The sequence below is a fragment of the Bubalus kerabau genome, chromosome 20 (genome assembly GCF_029407905.1).
Source record: "Bubalus kerabau isolate K-KA32 ecotype Philippines breed swamp buffalo chromosome 20, PCC_UOA_SB_1v2, whole genome shotgun sequence".
In the NCBI taxonomy this organism is placed as follows: domain Eukaryota; kingdom Metazoa; phylum Chordata; class Mammalia; order Artiodactyla; family Bovidae; genus Bubalus; species Bubalus kerabau.
In genome coordinates, this window is record NC_073643.1 from 53,806,530 (window position 1) to 53,824,555 (window position 18,026).

General features: G+C 46.6%; 1 protein-coding gene across 1 annotated transcript in view; it reads left to right on the top strand.

Annotated features, from left to right (window-relative positions):
• The window catches only part of SMARCC1 (SWI/SNF related, matrix associated, actin dependent regulator of chromatin subfamily c member 1), a 124,780-nt gene extending 109,798 nt beyond the window's left edge, over nt 1–14,982 (top strand). Inside the window, exons 27-28 of the mRNA XM_055558156.1 lie at nt 9,785–9,961; nt 12,533–14,982. Coding sequence (XP_055414131.1) covers nt 9,785–9,961; nt 12,533–12,630 — 275 coding nt within the window. The 3' untranslated portion in view covers nt 12,631–14,982. The remainder of the gene's footprint in view (nt 1–9,784; nt 9,962–12,532) is intronic.
• The last annotated feature ends 3,044 nt before the right edge of the window (nt 14,983–18,026 follow it).

Below are 18,026 nucleotides of genomic sequence, written 5' to 3' on the forward strand. Positions count from 1 at the left end.
CAGTAGACTAGCTTTTGGTATTTGGCCAGAATTTATGGTGTGTGAAGGAAGGAGAAAAACCAGCCTCTCAAAACCAGCAAGATTGGGAAAGTGGTGAAAGAAGGTCAAGTGGTGAATTTGTCCAGCTCTCTGACTTAATAGAATTTATATTATTTTGTAGATAAAACACACGTAATCTTTCTCCACATAATTGGCCATCAGTTCATGGTAGAACCCATTAAAATATGGCTCCTTGTTGTGAGACTGTTAAGCCCTTTTGGGCCCAAGCACCAGAGGGGCTAGTATAAACCAACACCTGTAAATATTCCATTTAGTTTGTACTTCTGCAGTCCTTCCATCCACCCCTTTAATTCATTCACATGCTTAGAATTTTTGTATACAGAGCATCTGTTTGCTGCTATCTGTCTTCTGGGCTCTTACTATTTGGTCGTACTCCTTACTCACCTCAAACTCTAGCTTTTTGTAGGTTTTGTTCTTCTCCCTGATAAAGCGTCCAAAGGTGATTTGTTTCCATCAAACAAGAAGTCAAAGGAAGAATCTCCAGTATACAGTTAGCAAATGGAAACTGGAGGTGCCCATAGCCATCCTTATAACACCCTTAGGTTTTGTTGATCTTCATAAAGTACACAGCACTGCATTTTGTCTTTTCATTTAAATTGAAACACAGTGTGATCTCATGGAAGTGATTCGAAAGTTAAAGCATAACTAGTTGTTCCTGCACGACTGCCTTTCTAAATTGGCACAGATGAAAGAGTCATGGCAGCCACCAGTTCTTGAACACATGCTTGCCCACAGCCTGCCCCATTGCATTCATGACAGCACGTGGGGAGCCAAGGAGCATGGCAGGGTAGTGGCTGCTCTTCCCTGGGGTGTTCTTGATTGTGATCAAGGAGGACACCTGTGACTGCAGGGTGTCTCCCCTAGGGGCCTTGGCACCTACAGTCGTCTCTCAGTTTCCACCAGGGATTGGTTCTGGACCCCAGTGGGGGGTGCATGAGTATCCATAGATGCCCACATCTCTTAAAGAAAATGATACTGAACAGTGAATACAGTTGGCCCTCCATACCCACAGATGCCGATCCCATGGATACGGTGGAACAGAGGGCCAAGTGTATTTTAGGGAGATTGCCTAAAAATCTAGGATGTGAGTGCAGTGTAAGCTCTGCCTTCCCCTTGGGCTTTTAATAGTAAATGAGGCGCTCTTGAGTATTCATGCCTCATGGATCTGGAGTGAGCCGCCTGCATTGGGGAAGCCTTTTTATGTGTCTCTGTGTGTGAAAAACGGAGAGAAAAGGACAAGTTGGTTTAAATAACCTGTATCATTTCCTCATTAATAGTGTAAGAATTTTTAGAAGTGCCCCTCCAAAATCGGAGTAGGAATTGATCTGATCTGATGAGAACTCAGGGATGATAGAGATGTTTTAATAATAAAACTAGAATATTTTGCATCAATGAATAAAATACTGGTTGTTCAATGAAATTTCCAAGCAAGGCATTAAGCCCTTGACTTTCAGGCCCCCACATTAGATCCACTTACACAACCCTCCCTGTGGGAAGTAGTGCTCAAGAAAGGATTACAGCCACTCACTACTTCCTAGCCTCTTCTCTCCCCCCCAACTCAGAGCCCCACACTGAAAAGGGAACTGAACCAGCTCCTCACGGCAGCCAAGTTTTTATTATCTGCGGTGTCTTTGGTCCTGCTCGCATCATGTGATAACAAGGCTGCCGTGCCGCTTTCCGGAGTGGCAGGTTATCCCCACAAAGAGAACAGTGAGGGCACAGTCTTCAACAAAGAGCATCTGTGGGCCTCCCCCCTCCCGGAAGCTGCCGCCGAGGAGCAATCTCCGGGGAGCCCCGGCTTCCCCTCACTTGGCCCTCATGGTTATTTCCGTTCTCTGGGGGACTCGCCAGAGGGTGTGTTGTGGGTGGTTAGAAACAGCAAGGAAATGTGCTTGTGGTTGGAAATTCATGGGTTCCCGTTCGTTGTTTGGTGTTCTTTTACCCACCTGCCTCTCCCGTCCCAGAGAATAAGTATGAAGTCTTTAGATGATACTCGGTTGAATGTGATAGCTGTAACACTTTAGTATAAGATCTAATAAACCTGATAGCGAGAGGGGTTTTTCCACTAGGCAAAGCCTAATTTTAGCAAACCTTTCCATTTTTCAGGCTTCAGATGCCTACTGCTTTAAAAAAAAAAAAAAGCTTGTATGTAGGTCAGACTCCCACCAGTTTATGCTTTGATGCTGCTGTTCTGAAGCCACATCTCTCTCTCACCTCCCTCTCTACTGGAAAAGGAAGCACCTGAGATTTTTTTTCCCACTTAATAAAAATACATGCCCACATCCTTTATTTTGTTTGATAAGGCCGGCTCCTATTCATTTTGGGTATCTGTGGACCAGACTTCTTAATGTTTAGTAAAAATAAAATGAAATGCCTTCACATCTTGTCATCCATTTAAAAAGGATGAGACCTAGATCAAAACCCAGAGAAGACAAGGACATTTAGATCTCAAAAGGACAGGGTTTGACTTTATAAGAAGTTGGTTTTTGGCTTCTCCTCAGTCCTCTTAAACTCTACCCTTCTTCAAATTTTGTCCTTAGAAATCGGCTTTTCCAAGGAAAGGAATACCCTTCTAAGGCAGGATGATGTACAGGAAAAGACAATGCACCTTGGGGTCAGACAGCTCAGTCCCTTGTTCTTGTGACTTGGGACCGGATTCCATTGCCTCTCTGAGACTTCATTTCCTTAATTATAGTCTGGGCCCTCTCTTTCAGTCTTTCTAACAACCTGAAAGATTCCGTGAGGTCACTGTCATTGCCTGCAAGCAACAGGCCCCGACTCAGAGCAGCATTCTGTCTCCTCGCTATCTGTTCTCTAAATCCACTGCCCTGGGCACACCAGCGCCTCCTGATGGCACAGAGACATTGCCTCACTCTTAGTGTTCCTTGCTTTCCTGAGAAATGTCTGTCTGTGCAAAGTCCCACAAGCAGAAATAAACTGTTGTTCCTCTAGTCCTTCCTTTCTGTTGCCACCTCTTCCCAAGGAGCCACTGTCTTCTCATACCTTAAATACCAGTACTCTGGTGGCTTTTTGGCTCCGTTTACGACAGGAGGATAGAAGAACACTGTTCTACAGAAAGCTTCAGGATTTATTGCAAAAGAAAGGGTTTGTTGTTTTGTTTTGTTTTCCAGCTGTTGGGTTTGTAGTTTGGTCTTAAAAGCCTAGAGCTCCCCTGGCCCAGCTTGTTGTTATACAGATTTAGGGTAATAGGGGAATCAACCACTGCCTCTGAGCAGGTGGCTTGGAAGCAGCGCTGATGGACCTAACAGCAGAGCTTGCAGCTTATCCCAATGTTGTTTTAGTAGATATCACCTTGTGAAAGTTGAAAATGTTAGTTGCTCAGTCGTGTTCAACTTTTTGCGACCCCATGGACTGTAGCCCACGAGGCTCCTCTGTCCATGGGATTCTCCAGGCAAGAATGCTGGAGTGGGCAACCATTCCTTTCTCCGGGGGATCTTCCCGACGCAGGGATCGAACCCGTGTCTCCTGCATTCCAGGCAGATTCTTTACCATCTGAGCCACCAGGGAAGCCTATGCGTCTGTGTTAATGTGCCACTGATTCCCCTCTCTCCAGGACTCCAACACTCTCCAAGTGTTTAGTGCAGCAGGGTTTCCTTCATACAGTCTACTGGAAGATGGATGCTCCAGACTTTCATCCTCAGAGTGCTCTGTGTTACGGGCACCATCTCTGGAGCCAGAGCCCCTAGGTCAGAGCCAGGCGCCCTTACTTATATGCTTCATGACATTGGATGAGCTACTCAGTCTTTGTCTTCCCCTTTCATAAACATGGTAACTCATAGCAACAGAAATGTAGGGGTTTCACATTTCTGGGAGCTAATGGAGCAAGGTCATGCTTCCCTCCAGGAGCTTTCAGGGAGATCTGTTCCTTGCCTCTTCCAGCTTCTGGTGGCTGATAGCTTTCCTTGGCTTATGGCCACACCTCTCTTTACTCCATCTTTATCTTCCTTCTTCTCCCTGTCTTTTCCTCCATGTGTCCCTTGTAAGGACACTCAGCATTGGATGTAGGGCCCACCAAGATAATCTAGGATGATTGCAAGATCCTCAGCTAAAATCTGCAAAGATGCTTTTTCCAAATACAGTTAACATGTACAGGTTTCAGGTGTTAGAATGTGTGTGTATGTGTTTGGAGGCCACCATCCCACCCTCTGCAAGGTGCTAGCAAGTTTATTTGTTAGAATTATATATTGCAGGAAGCAGAGCAGCCTCCTTATTGTTGATACAGTGAAGAAGAAAACATGGTGCTTGGAATTAAAGTTTATATCATTTTTTTTTTAATGCTGACTGGTACCTGAAGTCCTTTCACATGACCTGTTGGATTTGAGCACGGAATAGTATGGTAAATAATTAGATTTAGAATCAAAAGACTTGGATCTGATTCCTCTTAAAAGTTTGAAGACTGTAAAGAAATCTCTTAACTTTTTCTGAGCTTCTGTCTAACTTGAGAATGTTTGTTCTTCCTCTCATAAGGCAGAGCCACAGACATAGTAAGGCATCATAGCAAACCGTTTCCCTGATCGTACAGAGAACTGAATGTTAAGAGTACAGCATATATTTAACATTGCTCTTTATAATAATCTCAGGAAACTGAGGCTTGGGTCATCCTAAACAACTTGTCCAGAACCACTCATCTAGGTCAGCGTGAAGTGGAGATCGCACTGTTCAGTTTGCAGTCTCATTCATCTATGCTTTCCCTGTTGAGAATGGTATTGTAGGGGCTTCCCTGATAGCTCAGTTGGTCAAGCATCCACCTGCAATGCAGGAGACCCCAGTTTGATTCCTGGGTTGGGAAGATCCGCTGGAGAAGGGATAGGCTACCCACTCCAGTATTCTTGGACTTCCCTTGTGGCTCAGCTGGTAAAGAATCCGTCTGCAATGCGGGAGACTTGGGTTCGATCCCTGGGTTGGGACCATCACCTGGAGAAGGGAAAGGCTACCCACTCCAATATTCTGGCCTGAAGAATTCCATGATCTGTATAGTCCATGGGGTCACAAGGAGTCAGACGTGACTGAACAACCTTCACCAGTGCTTTCCCCTTTGAGAGTGTTACTGGGTGGCTTACTAACGGGTGTGCTCACTGGTCAGCCAGCAGTTTGGGCAGCCCATACCTTGCTCAAGATATCACAGTAGAAAACTCTGTTGTGCTGCTGTAGATAAGAATGGTTAGGACTGAGCAGTTGTGTGTCCGTTCACTTAGCATACACCTGGTCTGTGCTCTTCCTTCTTTCTTTCTCCCTTACTCAGTCTGACCTTTTTGTAAAGGCATTCTTCAGTGCTCTAATGCCAGTTTTCCAGAGAGAGAGATCTGAGAAGGGCTGGCAAAATGTTCTTCCTAACTTGCTCAAAGGCCTCTTGTCCAGGTTGAACTGGGTAGAAGGGGGCAGTCTGTACCCATTGACAACCATGAACTGTATTATTTGCTCTAGTGAACAGCTTCCATTCATCACAGCAAGTCCATTAAAAGGGTTCTTTCATCTCCAGGTTGGGATTTTGTAGGTCTGGACTCAAACTAGGCCTCCTGTCCCCAACAATAGCAAAGATATCTCTTCTCTCCCTGCTCACCACCTGAAATACCATTAGAGAATCAGTAGAGACTTGAGAGTTTCCTAGGTGGCTCAGCGGTGAAGAATCCACCTACCAAGCAGGAGACAAAAATTCAATCCCTTGGTCTGAAAAATCCCCTGGAGAAGAAGGTGGCAACTCACTTCAGTATTCTTGCCTCAGAAATCCCATGGACAGAGGAACCTGGTGGGCTGCAGTCCATGGGGTTGCAAAGAGTCAGACAAGACTGAGCGACTCGACGACGACAACAGTAAGGAGATTCAGAGAGTGGGAAACAAAGCCTTGTGTTTAGTAATGACCTCGCACGTGTGTGGTAAGAAGGAAACTGGGAGAGTTCCAGAGGACTGACCCTAATTCTCAGAAGAATAAGGCTCTGTGTGTGCTGCTTACTGCCCATTGGAAGCTTTGAGGGTTCTGCGCCTTCCCTTCACTCCATCAAAGCATTCCACTGGAATGGCAGCCAGTCACGCACCTCCTGACCCCAGAGCCCTTCCCCATTCTCTGCACTGCACATGCCAGTCAGATGCCAGACTCCCATTTTTTCTCCTTCTCAACTTCACACTTGCCCCCTTCCTCTTCCTCGTTCTTTCATCCGTCTCCAAGATGCCTGTAGGGTGCTGTTCCCAGCTCTTTTCTACTCAACCTGCCCTCATTCAGCCCCTACTTCTGTGCAAAAGCTCTTCTCCTCAGTTCTAGACTGAGACTCCTCTGCATTCCTTCTTTAAAAAAAAAAAAAGATTTATTTCTTTAAGGCTGTGCTGGGTCTTCATTGCTGCAAGTGGGCTTTCTCTAGTTGCGGCTCGTGGGAGTTACTCTCTAGTTGTGGTGCATGGGCTTCTCTTTGGGGTGGGCTTTTCTATTGCTGAGCACGGGCTCTAGGGTGCAAGAGCTTCAGAAGTTGTCGCTCCCGAGCTTTAGAGCACAGGCTCAGTAGTTGTGGCTCACAGGCTTAGTTGCTCCAGGGCATGTGGGGTCTTCCTGGACCAGGGATCAAACCCATGGCTCCTTCATTGGCAGGCAGATTATTTACCACTGAGCCACCTAGGGCACCTCTCCCCATCCCTCCTTATCTCTTTTCATCACACAGAAAATCAGGCGCTTCTCCAGAAGCCTTTAGCCAGGCCCCTGTAGCCTTACTGGCCACGTCTCTCACCTCGTTCTGTGTGCACGACTCATCCGACCCCTTGTGCCTTGATTCGTGTAGACAGACCAAGCATGGACAGCTGAGCTCTAACCTGGTCATTGTTTTTAAATAATCTTTTGAGCTTATTACTCCTACATGTAATGCAGGTGGTAGATAGTAAGGTGATGTAGTTATCTCAGAGGGGATGGCGAGTATAGTCTCCTGTTACCCTGGTCCTAATTCTTCTCCTTCAGTTTGTATACACATCATCGAAAATCCTAAATTGTCCACAGATTGGTCTTAATTAGCCACAAGGTATCAAGTTCGTTCACTTGCTCCTTCCATAGTTTTCCCTCGGTTTCCCTGCCTACCCTTCATGTGTCCTCATCCCTTGTATGGCTTGTAGGGTACTTGGCCTTTGTGGCTTTCATCTCTGTGTCATCCTGTCCATGGATAGACTTCAGCACTGCCTAAATCTGTCCTCTCCCTGTGGCCCAGGCCCCCAGCAGCTTTAATGACATGTTCAGTGGTGTGAGGGTGGTGGTCATGTCAGCCCAGCAGCTACTCTTGCTTTCTCTGAGGGAATTTGATCAACTCATTCTCCAGCAGGTGGAGAAGACCTCTGGGGCTCTTCTGCACTTCCTCGGAATTGCATAAGAGAACAGGGGGGCCCCAGAGCCCCAGACTTGCTCTCCTGTTTATTCTGAGGCATAAGGCCAATGTATTATGTTTTTTAAAAAGTAATCTTGGGATTTTCCTGGTGGACCAGTGGTTAAGACTCCATGCTCTTAGTGCAGGGAGCCAGGTTGAATCCCTGGTCAGGTTACTAGATCCCACATGCGGCGACTAAGACCCAGTGTAGCCACATGAATCAATATTTTTTAAAATTCAAAAAAAAAAAACAAAAAAAAAGTCCCCCAGAGACAATGGACCACCTCTCTTCTTGCCTCTCATATTTCACTGAGATTCTCTTCATGGACACCCTGTAGTAAAAGGCTCCTCTCTCTCAGTCCTGACTCAGGCAGGGAACAGACACTGAAAATAGATGGTATGAGGCTTAAAGCTTTGTCTTTGTTAAGACAGGCCCTTTTCTAAGCACTGCGAAAGAGCTCTTGAGCTATCTCCTCTCCTGCTCTACCTGTGTTAGTTGCCAGTTAGATATCTGGTAGTGTGTGTTCGTGCTAAGTTGTCTCAGTCATGTCTGATTCTTTGTGGCCCCATGGGCTGCAGCATGCCAGGCTCCTCTCTCCTCCTCTACCCCCAGAGTTTGCTCAGACTCATGTCCATTGAGTCAGTGATGCTATCTAACCATCTCATCCTCTGCTGCCCGCTTCTCTTTTTGCCTTCAATCTTTCCCAGCATCAGGGTCTTTTCCGATGAGTCAACTCTTCCCATCAGGCAGCCAAAGTATTGGAGCTTCAACTTCAGCATCAGTCCTTCCATTTAATCTTCAGGGTTGATTTCCTTTAGGATTTTGATTGCTTTGATCTTTTTCCATTCCAAAGAAATCTCAAGAGTCTTCTCCAGGACCACAGTTGGAAAGCATCACTTCTTTGACACTCAGCCTTCTTTTGATCCAACTCTCGCATCCATTCATGACCGCTGGAAAAATCATAGCTCTGTCTATACACACATTTGTTGACAGTTATACCTCTGCGTTTTAATATATTGTCTCTCTTTGTTATAGGTTTCTTTCCAAGGAGCAAGTGTCTTTTAATTTAGTTTGTTTGTAGTTTAGCCAGTCCTGGCTTTTCTTTTTGAAATTGAAATTAAAAGGCAGGATTGGCTAATCACAACCAAATCTGGTCTATCTCCTGTGTTTGTAGGGGCCATAAGATAAGAATGGTTTTTGCAGTTTAAGTAGTTGGAGAAAACTCAAAAATGTTTATGTCACATGAAAATTATGTGAAATTCACATTTCAGAGTCCATAAGGATGTATTATAATACACGTCACCTATTTGTTATGGCTTCCCTGGTGGCTCAGTGGTAAAACAAATCCACTTGCCAATGCAGGAGACATGAGTTTGGGAAGATCCTGTATCAGGAAGATCCCTTGGAGGATGAAATGGCAACCCACTCCATTGTTCTTGCCTGGAGAGTCCCATGGACAGAGGAGCCTGGCGGGCTACAGTCCATGGGTCACAAATGAGTTGGACAGTGACTAAACAACAGCAAAACTTATTTGTTGCATATTCTCTGTCTTCATGCTATAATAGCCAAGTTGAAAAGTTGTGACAGAGGCCATATGACCTGTGAAGTCCGAATATTTACTGTCTGGTTCTTTTCAGGAAAAGTGTGCTCAAAGTTCTGAAGGTTCATTGTGAGACTGAACACAGGAGGTGTTGCACTGTTCTTGTGACCAGTGTCTCCCGTCTTTCATATCAAAGCAGTAGGAAGAGATGAAGGAGCTGTCTGTCTCTCATGTCCCTCCCCCACCATGGTTCTCCAGGGCCAGTGCTTCATGGTTGGGGGCAGAGGGAGAGATTTTTTTTTGTGAAAAGAACTTGAGACTTCCAATTAGAATCCCTTTTTAATGGTGATTTCATGGTAGTGACCAATCCCTTTTCAGGCATACCTTCCCAGATAGCCTGTGTGTGAAGCTCAGTCTGGACTGAGCTTCAGTTCTTAGACTGTGCACTGACTTGCTGGTAAGATCTCCATTCCCTGTGGTCTGTGCTTGGTATTTCGTTTCCTCAGGAAGATATTTGACAATCCATTGTTCACCCAAACTCACCAGAGTGAATGCTTTCTTTGAGGATTTTTTTTGGTAATAGCGTCTTACAATTACATGCCTATACCAGGGTTTAGGGTAGTCGTTGACTCCGCAGACCTGCCCCATCATCCCTCCATGCCCCCGACCCCACCCCAAATTAAAAGCTAGTCAGATTATTCCAGATTATTGTTCTATCAGTCTTTCAAATCTTTTTGGAGGGTTAGATATCTGTCTGTATTTAGCAGTCTTGGGCAGTGAGTTGATTCCTATCTTCCTTACCTTAGTGCTCTGAATCTCCCTCCACAGGTCAGATACCAGGCCCAGGTTCCATGATGCCTGGGCAGCCCATGCCAGGCCGCATGATGCCCACCGTTGCAGCCAGCATCCACCCCACTGGGAGTGGCCCCACCCCTCCTGGTATGCCTCCAATCCCAGGAAACATCTTAGGACCCCGGGTACCCCTCACGGCACCTAACGGCATGTGTAAGTACCCAGGCGGGGGGGGGGCCACTACCCTCGGGACTTCTGGGGAGAGCTATACTCAAGGGAGGCAAGCACCGTTTGTTCCCTCTGGGGTGTGACAGATCCATGGATAGTATGGCCTGTGGGGGGGGGTGGGGTGCTTCTAAAAGGCTGGGCTTTGCTCATTGTGCTTCAGCATCCCTGGTGGACAGGTGCCCAGGTGGCGAGCGCAGAGTGCTCCTAGTTAGTCGGGCTCCTATGCCACAGCCTTCGTGGATGCGTTCCTGACACCAAGGGCTCTGGCGAGGCCAAGGGCACGCCTCACCAATGCCTGTCTGAGCCTATCTAATTTGAATCTGAGTAGATACACAGAACTACTGGTAGTTATTTTCACTACAGGAGCCTTTTATGGATTCAGGATTTAAAAGAGGTAGGTGTAAAGAAAAGAATAGGGTCTGGTTTAGGGCAGAATAATAATAAGTTTTTGTCCAATATATTGGTAGTGGCTGCTTAGACTTAGAAAGGAGTATTCAGGGCTGTGTTGAGAAGGACTTTGAAGTCTTAGCAGGCCCCATGGAGCGGGCACATATGCTGCTGAACAGTGTCTGTGGCAGTGTGTGCAAAACCAGCTCAGTTTCGCCATGGAGCCCTTGTTCTTCTCCAACTTTGGCCTCCAAAGGGGTGCATCAGAGCCCGGCCTGCCCTCTGACTCCTGTGGACCATGGTAATGATTCCAAAATGCAGCTGATAGTGGCCATGTACCCCGCCACATCTGTGATCCCAGGTCCTTTTAGAGGAGGACTTGGGTCCTCATGAGGTGAAGTCAGCCCCTGTTTGTTTATAATAATACAGCTTATAATAAAATGATAATGTATTTATAATACAAAAACATAAAGTAATAATGTATTTATAATACAATACAGAGAACTAGGATGCAGAGGAATTCCTGGCCTCCAGGAGCTTTAGTTGGGAAAATAAAACATGAACAAGTGGATAGTAGTGTAGGATTTACCATAAGTTATACAAGGCTATGAAGTGACTTGAGCTCACTATAGTTCTCTGGGAGACTTCCTGGGGCCAGGAGACAAGTGCCATCAGCACAGGTGCATCTCCCTTCTCACTGGACTCCCAGGGACGAGGACAGTTAGGTGCACAGAAGAAAGACAGCAGTTGAGCCAGGTCAGTACAAGATCACAATTGAGAAACGAGGGACTTCCTTGGTGGTCCAGTGGCTAATATTGTGCTCCCAGTGCACGGGGCCCAGGTTTGATCTCTGGTCAGGGAACTAGATATCCCACATGCTGCAACTAATGATCCTGAGTGCTGCAACTAACACCCGGTACAACCAAATAAATTATAATATTTTTTAAAAAAAGAAAAGCGATATTTATTAAGTCAAGGATCAGCGATCATAGTCTAGTGTGTACCTCTTTTCCTAGCCTTACTGCCCCACAGGCAATGTAAAAATGTGCTGGCTGACTGGGAGGGTTGACCATGCTGCATCTCTGTTGCAGACATAGTGTCATTGGTCTTTACCACTGTCCTGTCCTGCTGATAACACCTGATTTGCATACATGATTCCATCCTAGAGGGCCCTCGGTGCAGTACCTTGAGGGTGTTGAATGTTTGAGGTGCTCCCCATCACTTCCTGCCCCAGATGAATTTCAGGGATCCTGAGCTGTTGATTTGGCTTCAAGGCATTGGGCAGGCCTCATCAGGCATGTCACTTCCCTCTTCAGGCCTTACTTTGCTCCCCTGAAAGATGACACCAGGGAGTAAATCGGTGGGCTTAAAAATGCTTTGAAGAGCCTTAGCAACTGGGTGGACACCTCCTGAGGGGAAGGTTGGATGAATTAGCTGGTAAGCAATGAGGTGCTTTAATTGTTTGTTTCCTTCGTTTTCATCCCTGGCAAAATCTAGAAGTTTTTAAAACCCTGGATTGAATTATCTCTATGGTTGCTTTGTACACTAAATCAGCCAAAGTAGAAATAGGAAAGAGCTCCTTTCCTAATTGTTCCCTTCAGGACCTGACCTAGTTTTAGCCAAAAATCCAGAGACTACAGTTCAGGAGTTGCAGGGCCTCCCCAGACTGTCCAGCTTGTTGGTTGCTGCAAGTCAATCTCGGTGACCCTGGTGGAGACAGTTCATAAGAGCCAGCAGTTTCTGATAGGCAGTTTTGTGCCCAGCTAGGCTAGGCACTCAGAGAGAAAGAAAAGAAGACACAGAACTTGCCCAGGAAGGAACTTACCATTTAACTGAAGAGACAGAATTAGCACTGAGAAGCATTAAGATAATGATAAAATCAAAATATAATTAATTTCTGCAAAGGTCTGGAGGGATTCTTGGAAGGAGCGGGCCTTGAAGGAGAGTGGGGCGGACTCAGACACCTCCCTATCCCTGAGCCGGCGAGTCAGGGGAGCCACACGAGCGGTGACGTGGAGGTTCAGGTGCGCCCCATGTAGCCCGCAGCGGCAGCCGTGCCTCACAGGCCGTAAAGAAACTTCCTTTGTAAGTCCTGTTTCTCTGCATGGGCTCTTGCCCAGGCCCCTTGTGTTCCCGGCAATGACAAGTTCCTTTTGGATGTGTTTGCAGATCCCCCTCCGCCACAGCAGCAGCCACCACCTCCAGCACCTGCGGACGGAGGCCCTCCGCCTCCCGCTCCTGGCCCACCAGCCTCAGCTGCGCCCTAGCCCGAAAGACACAGGGGACGTCTGCGCCCAGCACCCCCAGCTGGAGTGGGGATGACAAGACTCGTGTTCCTCCGCTTCCTTGGGTTTCTTTCAGGAGTTTTCTTCTCACAGCCCCAAGCACGCACCCTGAATTGTCCCCATTCCTCTTGCCACCCCCCTCCGTACTCTGACACCTGCTGTGTTAGGTCCTCCTCCAGCACTCAAGGGGGAAGCCTGTGGTGCCATTGTGCCCTGGTCACCCTGAACTACCTGGCGTCTCCCTGACCTGCGGTGGGGTATGCTGACGTATCTGCAGGTCCTGTCAACAGTAGTACTCTATGTCTGTATCAGTTTTTGCTCTCCTGCAATTTTGTTCTGTTTTTGCTTTGTCTTACGCTTGTATGGATGCTTTATAATCATTATCACTTTTCTTTTTTTTTTTTCTTTTGGTCATTATTGCTTTAAAGGAGAGCATCCTAAGTTAATAGGAACCAAAAAATAGTGATGGGCAGAGGGGATAGCCAGAGGGGACAAACCTTAAGGCATTGTAAGTGACCTTATTTCTGCTTATCTGAGCTAAGAATGGTGCTGATGGTGAAGTTTCATGAGACTTTTGCCACACATGGACGCACCAAAATTAAAAGAGATGGGGAAAAGGGACCCCCCCTGCCGATGTTATCCTTAGTGAGGACCGTGAGAGCCTCCAGCCTGCCTGGCAGAACACCCCCTTTCATCCCTGGTAGGGGAGAGCACAAGCTTTAGAAGAGATCCACTCCTTGCCCGGGCCCACTGGTTCTGGTTTTCTATGCAGACGGTTTGTTTGATTGCTGGGGGAGGGGGTGGGCATTTTGTTTTTCCCAAAAGTGTAAGCAGTGTAAGCTTTGAGGGCTGCGATTTGGGAGGCATTCCTGAGTCCCCTAGACTAACCAGGAAAGTCTTGGGGGTCTTGGGCAATGGTCATCCAGTGAATCTAGCCCACTGTTCACTGCTTTGTGTGCATTCTTTTTTCTCCCTCTTTACAAGAAAGAAAAAACTTAAAAAAAAAAAAAGTAGATAGTGCTGAGTTTAGCTCATGGACTTGGTTAGGTTGGCTGGGGTTACAGGTCCCCAAACTACCTCTTGCAGTAGTCAGGGTGAGTGGGATTTAGTGAAGCGGTACTTTAGATTAGGGGTGGGATTGGAGAAGTGGGGCAAGACCAACAGCCTCTCATACCTTCTCCCTTCCCCGTCTGAGATCTCACATTCCATCTATCACATGGTTGGTTGTCAAGGAGATGCTGTGGGTACCAGGGAACTCACTTGGCAATCAAAGCATCATGGTTTGAGGGTGGGGTGCTCGGGCTGGGAGAGTGGAGTGCCATTCCAGAGGAAGAGCCACAAAAATGCCTTAATATGAGCCCATTTCTACCCCTGCTGATGAGTGACTTGAGAGTTCTTGGTTTTCTCTTCTTGTCTTTCTTCCCTCTCCTCTATCCTTCCATGGGTGGGGAAACGGTGTTTTGGGTCGAGCTTGGTTTCCGAAGCACCTGGCCCCTTCACATTCTCAAGTGGCAGTTTCCTTTAGAATGCAAAGTGGAACATCTTTTGGATATCTTTTCTATATATTCTATAAAGCTTTACATGTGTAAGGGTGTGGGAAGGTGTTTATAAAACACCTTAGAACCTTTTTCCTTAATATCAGAAAGCAAAAAAAAAAAAAAAAATCAAACCACAATTAAGATTTGCCTTTCAAACCCTCAGGTGTTACCTCTAAGCAGGTGGCCCTGGTCACCATCAGAGTACTGGAACCAAGGAGACCTTGTTCCTTTAGTGAGTTTATTCCAGGCGCTTGGAGTGAAAATGAGCTTGCTCCTACTGGAGTTTAATTCCATTGCTTTTGACTCCAGAAAGATCCCAGTGCCTTTCGACAATGGCCAGGGTTTTCTGTATTTTCCCGCCAGTCTTTCCCAAAGGAAACTCATTCCAAATACCTTTTCCACGGAGGTCTTTAAAGGAAAATGGAATTCTGGTTCATACTGTGGTCTCTTGCAACCTCAGGTCTTTAATGTGATCACTTTCAAATTTAAAAGATCCAGGTGGAAATATTTTAACTATGCTGGTAATAATTCTACAGAATACCTGAATTCTTAACACTGTTGTGTTTCAGTATAAGTGGTGACTTTTTCTTTTTATGTCTTTGATCTGGTTTTGTTCCTGTAATACAGCCACCCGATTTTGTGAGGGGGGGAATAATATGTGGTTTTTGTACAAAAATGTTTCTCAGTGTGTTATTTCGGAAAAGTGAAGGGAGGGAGTTGGGGAGACTGGAAGAAATTGATCAAGAAGGCCTAATCTCCCTCTTTTTCAGTGAATAAATGGAACATCATTTCTGGATTCTAGTCCCATTCTCTACGTTCGTATACCAGTTTCTTCATGTGTCCTAGGAGGAATCTCAATATTCAGCCTCACCTCGTCTTGGTCATTAGTTAAAGTTCAGTGGCTTAAGTTTCCTGACTGACTGACCACCTTCTCACCTTCATGAGGCTTAAGGAATGTATGGTTGAATGTGCCTGGCATGCTGTTGGTTTCCGTGGTCAAACTGAAGAGAGATGAGTGGATGTTCTTCAGGAAAGGTGGCCAGCATCCTGGCACCTCCAGCAGAGAAGTAGTTCTGCTTGGTGCACAAGAGAATGTTGGTCAGGTCACAGTTTAGACATCCCCGAGTCAGAGGCAGGCACTGAGGGCTGATTCTGTGAACTCTGGCACATTCTCATGGCCAGCTCTTGAGCACCCACAGGTACAGGCCCTGCACAAAAAACAGAAACAGTGCTTTCAACATGCTTGTGAACCCAACAAAGCAAAAGAAGCGGATTCTTTGTCTCCCAGGAAGTGGACACTTGGTCCTTCATGAAAGTATGTTAGCTGACTGTGCTGTGCTTTCTGACTAATTCGACCCTTCCCTCCAATGAAGTGTTCTGGAACCAGCTGGGTCTCACAGGACTCATCCACTCCTCTCGGGGTGATGAGGAACGTTAATCCTTGATTCAGATGAAAGACTGGTCTATCAACCTGAGTGTGAATTCTTTTTAGAACACACCAAGACTTGTACAGTTAACCAAGTTTCCACAGGTTCCTCAAATCCTTTCTGTGGAATAACCCCACCCCACGCCCAAATGCAATTGAGAACAGTTTTTCCAACTTTGGTGCAGACCAGGAACGTCTATAACTTTGTTAACATACAAGCTTCTGGGTCCCATCCTCAAAGCTGCTGATTCAGCAGGTCTGTCTGGGGTCCGTTCAGAAATTCTGCCTTTTTAACAGATTCTCAGGGAACTCTGATGGGTCTTGGGACCACCCTTTGAGGATTGCTGGTTAAGCAAGTTGTATGATAGAGCAAGCTCTTCTGCAGTTTCTGACAGTCACTGTGTGAGCCCATTAGTCTCATAAACATTTGAGAGCCTATTGTGTAGCAGGGGCTAAAACCTGCATACAGTCATAATTAAGAATAAGGTAAGGCACTCCAGGCCACTTAATGTTTTTGTAGGAAAAAAATGGGGGATAATGTATATGGCCTGGGGAATACCAGACGGTCAAGAGGTTCTATAGTGCCAGGTGTCCACGAAGCAAAAAGGAACGGTATAATAATCAGTTGTTTCTTGGGGGATAATGTACATAGTCTGTGAATTAAATGTTCTTCATGATTCCTGTCCTTCAAGGTTTGGTAAACTGAGGGTCAACCTTCAATTCCCAGAGGGTGACTAAAAGGGTAGAAGAAGAGAGAGTCCGAAGAACCAGCCAAAACAAAGTTTACTGAGTTAATCATAGCTACCTCTCTCTTGGGCCACCCTTCCCTACTCCAGCTTTCAGGGGACACCAGCCACAGAGAACCTTGTGTGGCCCCCCATCTTGCTCCTGGCTCACCCTGCAGAACTGGAGCCATCTTTACTCCTTTATGCCTCCAGAGGCCTTTCCAGGCCCTTAACAAACCCATGTGGATCGGCCAGGTACCTGATTGCTGCCAGCCACCTTATACTACCACATACTCTTAGGGTGCAGCCTTTGTGGGTCTCAGCAGAATCACCATGCCTAATACAGTACAGTGACACCACTGTTGGGTGGTCCCCAAGGGCTTTGGAAGTGGGCGGAACTCCTGATTTCTTTGGTTTGTTGTCACTGACAGTGATGGATCTCCCATGGCCATCCAAGTTGACTGGCATTCCTTGTTCCAGTTACCCTGCAGGAGCTGTGGGGTTCTCTAGCAGCACTTAGGTTGCCTGCTGAGGCAGCAGGACTTTCCTCAGGCAAGCCTGGCTGCTCCACGTCAGAGGCTGTGTTGGCATGTGCAGTGTGCCTTTCTCCCAACTGATTTGGCTTTGAGGTAATGAAGTTCAGGGGCCTTTCCAATTTGATGGCAGCCCCACTTCCAAACAGGATGACCACCTCCAAGTTGTAATGTCTTTTTCTAAGATGAGAGCACTTGTGCAAGTTGAGAATGTCGAGCTTCCGGTAGTGAGCAGTGGTGGTCAGCACAAAGAACTCAGACCCCTGCCTCTTGGCTCTGCATCTTCCTGGTAATGGTGCAAGAAGGATCATTCCCAGCAGCTTATCACCAAAAATGTCACAGAGCTGACTACCTTGTAGCCCAGAACCAGGTGTGTCTACTCTGTATGCTGGAGAGTAGGAGAGAGGCCACGCTAGACGTCCCTTTCTGGCTGATCCAGGACATGAGTCTGGACGGCAGTGTTATACCCTGTTAAGAAAACATAGTATCAACTCTTTTTAAAAATTCAGCTTTGTTTCCTTTAAGTTTTGGCCATGCAGTGCAGCATGTGGGATCTTATTTCCCCGACCAGGGATTGAACCTGTGATCCCTGCATTGGAAGCACGGAGTGTTAACCACTGGACCACCAGGGAAGACCCCATAGCATCAACTCTTAAACACCCAGTGGGGCAGGGGGAGAGGCTGGGGTTCCATTCTGCCAAGTGAGGCCCTACCTCTGCATCCTGATTACTCTTCTGAAATTAAGAAGCAAGAATGAAAAGTCTCCATAATGGAAAGATTTGAAATCAAAATGTTAGTACAAGTCCTGGTCTTAGCAGTTCATTAGCATGATCTCAGTGTCCATTTGCAAGCATGTAGAGTGACCAGTAGAACAGTAGTATGGTTGTGAAGAGTAAGACAAATTAGAGCACTTTGAAAAGTAAAACCTCAGGAAAATGTTAATGGTAACTACTGAGGACTTAAAGCCAGGATCTGTGCTGCTTCCTGTTCAGACTGAAATATGCCCTAGCCACAGCAACAGGAGCAGCTATTCCCTGGAGAGCAGCCCCCTGGCTTTGCCCAGGGGCCTTCAATGCACAGAGTGGCAGGCTGTATCCATGGCAGTGGGCCTCGTGCCTTCCTTGGTTCTGCCAAACCCAATGGGAACTTCAGAGGC